General features: G+C 39.0%; 1 protein-coding gene across 2 annotated transcripts in view; it reads left to right on the top strand.

Annotated features, from left to right (window-relative positions):
• Positions 1-5,209: 5,209 nt before the first annotated feature.
• The window catches only part of LOC107695695 (forkhead box protein K2-like), a 31,779-nt gene continuing 27,218 nt past the window's right edge, over positions 5,210-9,770 (top strand). For both annotated transcript variants that reach the window (XM_016495704.1, XM_016495703.1), the window contains exon 1: positions 5,210-5,594. In XM_016495704.1, coding sequence (XP_016351190.1) covers positions 5,323-5,594 — 272 coding nt within the window. In that variant the 5' untranslated portion in view covers positions 5,210-5,322. The remainder of the gene's footprint in view (positions 5,595-9,770) is intronic.

The following is a 9,770-nucleotide window of genomic DNA, read 5'->3' as shown; positions in this document are numbered from 1 at the left end:
GGGGGGGGGGTGGGGAATATATATAGATATACATTTTTTGTTGTTGTTTTTTTCTCTCTCCTTATCCTTTCTTTCAAAGTACTGCCCACACTCCAGTCCAGTAGGTGGCGGTAAATGCACCTTTAAAGTTGGTTTGCCAACGCCAATAAAATTTAAAGAAGAAGAAGAAGCGGAAGAATTACAGCGCCACATACTGGTCTGGCATGTATACTACAGCGTTTTGTGTCGGTTTTGTGGTTTCGTGTGGACGCAGATTTTTCTTGAGACGAGGGGAAAAAAAAGTTGTACGCACGTTCACGAGAGAGTGGCGTTCCAGCGGGAGATTAGGACGTAAGCGTAGCACAAGCTCCGGTGAGAAGTGATGAATGTGATAGCACAGAGGAGAGAGCAAAACAAAAACACCGCTCATGAGTTAGAAGTACATAATGAGGATTTGTAAAGAAAATGTTGGAAAATTTCGATATAAGCCAAGAGAGGAGACTGGTTTTCCTTTGCTATAAACAAAACTTGGTTCTCTCAAGACTAGCATATTCTCAACCGAGTTTATGCTACTCCTACTTCATCCACTGGAACATCACTCTCGTGAACAGATATACAACAATTAGCGGAAGCTAGAGATTATGGTTTATAAAGTTTTAAATATGGATATTATTCCTACACAAATGCATCAATTCACTTCAGAAGGCCTTTATTAACCCCCAGAGAGTGTGTAGAACGTTTTATGATAGATGGACGCACTTTTATGGGCTTCAAAATCTCTACCCTCATTCACTGCCATTGTAAATCCTGGAAGAGCCAGGACATTAAAAATAAATAAATAAAAACTGATTGTATTGGTCTGAAAGAAGAAAGTCATATACACCTACTTGAGGGTTAAGTAAATCATGATTTATCAAACAAATATTGTTTAATATTTAATATAATATACAGTTTATATTTATATATATTATATACAGTAATATTTAATATAATATAAGTATATTTAGTTTAATATACTACTTGATGATTAAGTAAATCATGGGGTAATTTAAATTTTTTGGTGAACAATCCATTTAATAACTGGGAAAACTACGGAAGCTTGTTTCCTCCATTCAATAAAAAAAAAAGGATTAAGGTAATCTTACAGATCTGACTTTTTCTCGCAATTCTGAGTTTATATCTCACAGTTCTGAGTTTTCTGAATTTTTGTATTCATTATGGTATTGTAATTTACAGTATATATTTAATTATGCATCATTTGTTATAAGGTCAAATGAACTCGCAGACTGCAGTTAAAGACTGCATGTGTCCTTATCACAATTCTGAGTTTATATCACACAATTCTGACTTTTATGAGTAAGCGAGATATACAGTAAACTCAGAATTGCAAAATATATGGCATCTCTGAGAAAAAGTCAGAATTGTGAAATATACATTTGCAATTGCGAGAAAGAAAGAAAAAGAATATTCCATAAAACACTGTATACGAGCAGTAAAATCCCATCATTCTGATTATTCTGATTCATGATGCCTGGAATATGTTGCCAACAGATGTTTATTTACAGTTTAGGGGTTGGACTATGTTTGATAAATTCTTATAAAAGCTGCTAAAATCCCATTCTGCATAAGTGGGATGCTGTCGTTAGCTGCAGTCCTCCAGCTGAGTTATTACACCGGTTTCCTAAATGGTTTCTGTAAGAGCTTTCCAATGTAATTGTTGGCTTTCTGGAGTGCTGAATATTGATCGCTCCGCTCTTTATTTTAATAACCCACGAGCATGCATCCTGGTGGTCATCGGGTAGATACAGAAAATACCACAATGAAGCACAAAAAGCAATTTATGTGTGCGTGAGGAGAAAAAGTGAAGCCATACAGAAGAAGAGATGTTAATGACAGCAATAATAGGATGAGGCCAGCCAAACAAGTAATCATATTTCATCACATAATAAGGATTGCATTTATAATTAATGTGAAAACTAATATGATGGCATAATTCAACAATTCATTCTTGTCCAATATGTTGATGCTCTCAAGACCAAATGTTGGTACATTTGGGGAAACAACATTAATGACGATCTTTTTCACAGGGCATATACCAATGTTTGTTTGTATCAAATGCTCTCTAGAATGAGCATGTCTCTCATTTCTCACAGTCCATTTACTGTATTAATCTTTTATATATTTCTGTTTGCATGAAGGTTATTTCCCCATTTTTACAGAATCTCAGATTGAGGAATAGTTCACCCTAAAATGAAATTAGCTGAAAAGCCATCCGAGATGTAGATGAGTTTGTTTCTTCAGAGCAGATTTGGAGAAATGTAGCATTATATCACTTGCTCAGCAATGGATGCTCTGCAGTGAATGGGTGCCGTCAGAATGAGAGTCTGAACAGCTGATAAAAACATCACAATAATCCACAAGTAATACACCTACAATAATCAATTGCCACTTACATAAACGTATGGCAGTCAAATTACCATTATAAACAATAAACATCTGCTTGAACAGTCATGTTATTTGTGAGAATGTCACCATACTCTCTCCTCAAACAAATGACAACAGCTTAACGTCTCCCTCTGGTGGGTAAAGTAGAATTAACTAGTCCTGGCTGTACTGTATAACAGGCCTACTCATGTTGAACATAAAAAGTAGCCCAAGTGTCTATTACACTAACTTAGTGTCAATAAGTGCAAATATCTAACCTTTTGGCAAGGAGTATTTCCACACACCACTGCTCAGACAGTTTACCTTTAATACAAATAACTTTTCACTTATATTTACACTTTGCATTTAGTATCCACCTTATTTTTAACGGAAGAGGATGCGTGGCTATTAGTAACTTGAATGTGCGAGACTTCCGGCGTCATTGGCTTCCAGTTATTTTACCTGTACAAAAACAGTCAGTTGTGCTACTTGATATTGCAAACTATTTGTCATCAATATTATTTTTAATTCAGATGAAGCCTTGACTGCAAAAAAAGGAGACATAATGCAACCTCTGAACTGTGTTTGTCAAAGGTAATATATTTAATGAATATTTGTTTCGTATGCAATAGGTCTTCTAAAAAAAAAGGGGTAGGAAATTGAGTGATGTAGGAAATGTTAATTGTTTGTGTCAGTGTGGATGTTGTGTATAGCGAGACCAAAGACCAATTTTCATTCATATCAAGGCTGGACAATAAAGTACAACTAACTAACTAACTAATACCACAGGGGGAGAGTGGGGTAATTTGAGCCTGTGGGGAAGTAGGGCCACCCTTTGTTTCCAGGCAGCCTTAACACAAAATTGGTGATGTGGTACGGAAATTTATGTATTTGTGTAATATATTTAAGTTGGACCCATTACTGAATGTGCTCGCTTTAAACCAGGGGTGCCCAAACTCGGTCCTGGACCTTTAAGTTTCTAGTATGCCTAGTAAGAGCTTGATTATCTGGTTCAGGTGTGTTTAATTGGGGTTGGAGCTAAACTCTTCTGGACACCGGCCCTCCAGGACCGAGTTTGGACACCCCTGCTTTAAACACACCATAAGTAAAAACTGACTCAACTCGCCCCACTCTCACTTAAATATGGTAGGCCTATCGTATGGCATAGTAGCAATGTACCATGTCTAAGAAGAAAATTAGCCGCATTTAAAAACCTGTCCAAAAAGCATGGTTCCACTAGCACCATCACTACGGTAGGCTACTAACATGGTTAAGAATAAATAAATAAAAAAACATGGTGCTTTTTAGCAAGTGTGAAAGCCATGGTGTTCTCCATTGTTCAGCAAACAGCCTGTGCTTCCTCTAGGAGCTGTTATCGGGTGTGATGGGGTGTGCCTGTGAACACACCCAGCAGCACTGTTTACAAACACCAGGAAGTGACGACGTCACCGTGCAGGAGCACATGTTCTGCGCCCATCTCCCTGTGTGCGTTCACGCTTCTGAAGAAACGGCCTCTGCTTGACGTTTAAACGACAGAGTACGTTTTGTTTCAGGGGAGGGTCATTTTCGCGCTCTGAACGCTTGAATAAACACGTTTGTTTTCATGACCTCTATACCCAAAACACCACGCTGACGGCGCTGAGGATTCTGGGGGAATCGGAGACTGCAGACGTGGAGAGGCGTAAAGCACGGAGTGGGCTTCAATGGGATTTTGCTCTAGGCTTAGGCTACTCCGTTTTCTAAAGATACATTATGATACGCTTTTATGAAGATAGATGCATGTCGGATAAAAATGTGAACTATAATAATAAGAATATATAAAACGGACGATGAGCTAAAACCTTGGTTAATTATATTAAATCACATTTATGAATGATGAACTTCCGTTTTTGGCGACATTTTAAACATAGTATGAAATGAAGTACATTCAATTGTAAAGGTACTTTTATTGGCAAGATCGCTGCACATTCAGATTCCCAAAGCAATTAATATGCACAAGAAAACCGTGAATAAAATATAATCCTTCTATATTACAAGATTTTAGGCTGTTTTTATTTTATTTTATTAAATACTTTAGTATTATATTAGATCATACTTTCTTTCTATATTCATTTACATTTAGTCATGTAGCAGACGCTGTTATCCAAAGCGACTTACACATGAGGAAGCAATGCTATGCAAGTGCTATGACAAGTCTGAGTCAGCTTAACGCAGTTTTATATAATTATATAGCTAATAAATAAAAAGAAAACAAACAGAATAGAGAAAGCTAGTGTTAGAGGCCCTTTTTAAAATAAAACAAGCAGTTAGAATACAAATAGTTTTTTTGTTGATTAGGCCCATATAATAAAAAGAAAACAAATAGACAGAATAGAAAGTGTTAAACTTTTTAAAAAAGAAAACAAGCAGTTAGAAAACAAATAGTTGTTTTGTTAATTATATAATAAATAAAAAGAAAATAGAATAGAATAGAATAGAATAGAATAGAGAAAGCTAGTGTTAGAGGTTTTTTAAAAGAAAACAAGCAGAAAACAAATAGAGTGCAAGTCTTAAAGGGTAAAGTGTTTTTTTTTTAATAAAAAAAATATTAACTGTATTATTTTTATTCGATAATTTATTATTGCCGTAATAATATTATAAAGCCATTTCACGTCCATGACAAATCTCCAGTCCAGTGTTGACAACTCTCCACACACATGCGTGTTGAAGCACAGCGCAACCGACCTTCAATCCGTCATGTCTTCCATATTCCTTATTTCATTGGTTGCGATTGAATTACCGCATCCCCTAGCGCGTCTCTGGGTGAATCGCGGCGGTGGGTCGAGTCGCCGCCGCTGATGCTGGTGTCTCCGGTCGGGCACGTTTAACGTTTCACCCCTTCATATTTTCCATTCATATTTAGCGTGCGGAAAGATAAAGATGGCAGCGATGGCCCGCCTGGAGGGCCGTGAGTTTGAGTATGTGATGAAGAAGCGCTCGGTGACGGTGGGTCGGAACTCGTCGCAGGGCTCGGTGGACGTGAGCATGGGCCACTCGAGCTTCATCTCCCGCCGGCATCTGGAGATCTTCACCGCCGCCGCGGAGGACACAGGCTCGGGAGAGTTTTATCTGCGCTGTCTGGGCAAAAACGGGGTGTTCGTGGACGGGGTGTTTCTGCGGCGGGGGGCGCCACCCCTGCAGCTGCCGCGAGTGTGAGTTATTATAACCTTCATCTTCTCTGTGCTCATCATCCTCATCGTCTTCGCTGTTATTGTTGTTGTTGTTGTGATGCAGCAGAACCGGGAGCACGTGCTAGTGTCCTTGTGTTGCACATTTTTTCGTTTCGCTTTCAGAGCGCGCTGTGGGCCGTGTCTCAAACCCTAGTGAGCTGCCTAGCTAGACAGCATTCGCAGGCGTCATGTTGATGGTCATTGTGTGCAGCATCGTTTTTACACGTGTGCGTGTAACGTTTCAGGTGCATGGAACGTTTTTGGGGCGTGACAGATGTGTCGAGCATTTTTCATCGACAGGGGGCGAGTGCGGCGTTTTTGGACACGATACGTGCATGCAATATTTTGGGGGTGTCATAAGTGGATGTTGCAGCAGATTAGAGCATTGCATGCGCGTGTAGCTGCATTTTTGGGGGCATCATGGCTATGTAGATTTTTTCAAGACATTGCTTGCAATAGTTTGGGGTGTTATTGATATGAGCATAATTTTTGAGCAACAATAGGCAATGCAGCGTTTTGGGAGTCATAGGCACATGTATCAATTTTGGGGCATAGTAGGTGTGTGCAATAGCATTTTGGGGTGCATCATAGGTACTTGTAGCACAGATTGGTTTCTTATAGGTGCATGTAGTGTATGTGCATCATCACAGATGCATGTAACATCATTTTTGGACATCACAGGCATGTGTAGCAACATTTTTGATTTTGCAGTATTTTGTTAGTCATAGGCACATGCAGCATTTTGTTAGTCATAGGCACATGCAGCATTTTGTTAGTCATAGGCACATGCAGCATTTTGTTAGTCATAGGCACATGCAGCATTTTGTTAGTCATAGGCACATGCAGCATTTTGTTAGTCATAGGCACATGCAGCATTTTGTTAGTCATAGGCACATGCAGCATTTTGTTAGTCATAGGCACATGCAGCATTTTGTTAGTCATAGGCACATGCAGCATTTTGTTAGTCATAGGCACATGCAGCATTTTGTTAGTCATAGGCACATGCAGCATTTTGTTAGTCATAGGCACATGCAGCATTTTGTTAGTCATAGGCACATGCAGCATTTTGTTAGTCATAGGCACATGCAGCATTTTGTTAGTCATAGGCACATGCAGCATTTTGTTAGTCATAGGCACATGCAGCATTTTGTTAGTCATAGGCACATGCAGCATTTTGTTAGTCATAGGCACATGCAGCATTTTGTTAGTCATAGGCACATGCAGCATTTTGTTAGTCATAGGCACATGCAGCATTTTGTTAGTCATAGGCACATGCAGCATTTTGTTAGTCATAGGCACATGCAGCATTTTGTTAGTCATAGGCACATGCAGCATTTTGTTAGTCATAGGCACATGCAGCATTTTGTTAGTCATAGGCACATGCAGCATTTTGTTAGTCATAGGCACATGCAGCATTTTGTTAGTCATAGGCACATGCAGCATTTTGTTAGTCATAGGCACATGCAGCATTTTGTTAGTCATAGGCACATGCAGCATTTTGTTAGTCATAGGCACATGCAGCATTTTGTTAGTCATAGGCACATGCAGCATTTTGTTAGTCATAGGCACATGCAGCATTTTGTTAGTCATAGGCACATGCAGCATTTTGTTAGTCATAGGCACATGCAGCATTTTGTTAGTCATAGGCACATGCAGCATTTTGTTAGTCATAGGCACATGCAGCATTTTGTTAGTCATAGGCACATGCAGCATTTTGTTAGTCATAGGCACATGCAGCATTTTGTTAGTCATAGGCACATGCAGCATTTTGTTAGTCATAGGCACATGCAGCATTTTGTTAGTCATAGGCACATGCAGCATTTTGTTAGTCATAGGCACATGCAGCATTTTGTTAGTCATAGGCACATGCAGCATTTTGTTAGTCATAGGCACATGCAGCATTTTGTTAGTCATAGGCACATGCAGCATTTTGTTAGTCATAGGCACATGCAGCATTTTGTTAGTCATAGGCACATGCAGCATTTTGTTAGTCATAGGCACATGCAGCATTTTGTTAGTCATAGGCACATGCAGCATTTTGTTAGTCATAGGCACATGCAGCATTTTGTTAGTCATAGGCACATGCAGCATTTTGTTAGTCATAGGCACATGCAGCATTTTGTTAGTCATAGGCACATGCAGCATTTTGTTAGTCATAGGCACATGCAGCATTTTGTTAGTCATAGGCACATGCAGCATTTTGTTAGTCATAGGCACATGCAGCATTTTGTTAGTCATAGGCACATGCAGCATTTTGTTAGTCATAGGCACATGCAGCATTTTGTTAGTCATAGGCACATGCAGCATTTTGTTAGTCATAGGCACATGCAGCATTTTGTTAGTCATAGGCACATGCAGCATTTTGTTAGTCATAGGCACATGCAGCATTTTGTTAGTCATAGGCACATGCAGCATTTTGTTAGTCATAGGCACATGCAGCATTTTGTTAGTCATAGGCACATGCAGCATTTTGTTAGTCATAGGCACATGCAGCATTTTGTTAGTCATAGGCACATGCAGCATTTTGTTAGTCATAGGCACATGCAGCATTTTGTTAGTCATAGGCACATGCAGCATTTTGTTAGTCATAGGCACATGCAGCATTTTGTTAGTCATAGGCACATGCAGCATTTTGTTAGTCATAGGCACATGCAGCATTTTGTTAGTCATAGGCACATGCAGCATTTTGTTAGTCATAGGCACATGCAGCATTTTGTTAGTCATAGGCACATGCAGCATTTTGTTAGTCATAGGCACATGCAGCATTTTGTTAGTCATAGGCACATGCAGCATTTTGTTAGTCATAGGCACATGCAGCATTTTGTTAGTCATAGGCACATGCAGCATTTTGTTAGTCATAGGCACATGCAGCATTTTGTTAGTCATAGGCACATGCAGCATTTTGTTAGTCATAGGCACATGCAGCATTTTGTTAGTCATAGGCACATGCAGCATTTTGTTAGTCATAGGCACATGCAGCATTTTGTTAGTCATAGGCACATGCAGCATTTTGTTAGTCATAGGCACATGCAGCATTTTGTTAGTCATAGGCACATGCAGCATTTTGTTAGTCATAGGCACATGCAGCATTTTGTTAGGCATAGGCACATGCAGCATTTTGGGGTGCTTACAGTGGATTGGGGGTTATAGGTGCATGCAATATGTTTGGGCATAATCACAGATGCATGAAGCAGCATTTTATGCACCATAGGGGCATTCACTATTTTGGGGGTGTCATAGGTGTATACTGCAGCAGATTAGAGCATCACATGCACGTAAAGCAACATTTTTGGGGGCATCATGGGTATACAGATTTATTGGGAAGGTACAGGTGCTTGCGGCGGTTTGGGTTGTTATAGTTGCATGCAGTATTTTTGGGCATGTGTAGCAGCATTTTAGGGCAACAGTGGACATTTTGCAGAATTTTGGGAGTCACAGGCACATGCTGCAGCAGTTTGGGGCATCATAGGTGTACTGTATGTAGCAGCATTTTTGGCCATGATAGGTGTGTGCAGCATGTTGGGGGTTAATGCAGCCGTTTTGGGCATCGCGTGCAGCATTGTAGGTAGAGCTGCACGATTCTGGATAAATTGAGAATCACGATTTTTTTTGTTTCAAATAGAGATCACGATTCTGAACTAAACAAAATAATGTGTGGCAAAATATTATTGCTGCAGTCTATTTAAAAGTGTTTAATTAATTTGAATGTATGATTCAACATTTTAATATACACTACCAGTCAAAAGATTTTGAACAGTAAGATTTTATGTTTTTTAAAGAATTCTCTTCTGCTCACCAAGCCTGCATTTATTTGATACAAAATACAGCAAAAGCAGTAATACTGTGAAATGTTTACTATTTAAAATAACTGCTTTCTATTTGAATATATTTTAAAATGTAATTTATTCCTGTGATAAAAGCAGAATTTTCAGCATCATTACTCCAGTCTTCAGTCAGTGTCACATGATCCTTCAGAAATCATTCTAATGTGCTCAGACTTGCTGTTCAAGAAACATTTTATTATTATTATTATCAATATTTAAAACACTTGAGTACATTTTTTCAGGATTCTTTGATGAATAGAAAGATCAGCATTCATCTGAAATAAAAAGCTTTTGTAACATTATACACTCTACCATTCAAAAGCTTGGAGTCAGT

Source organism: Sinocyclocheilus anshuiensis, unplaced genomic scaffold (genome assembly GCF_001515605.1).
Source record: "Sinocyclocheilus anshuiensis isolate Anshui unplaced genomic scaffold, SAMN03320099.WGS_v1.1 scaffold1075, whole genome shotgun sequence".
Lineage (NCBI taxonomy): Eukaryota > Metazoa > Chordata > Actinopteri > Cypriniformes > Cyprinidae > Sinocyclocheilus > Sinocyclocheilus anshuiensis.
Note: the sequence above shows the minus strand (reverse complement) of the source record. Positions and strands in the feature narration are given on the sequence as shown.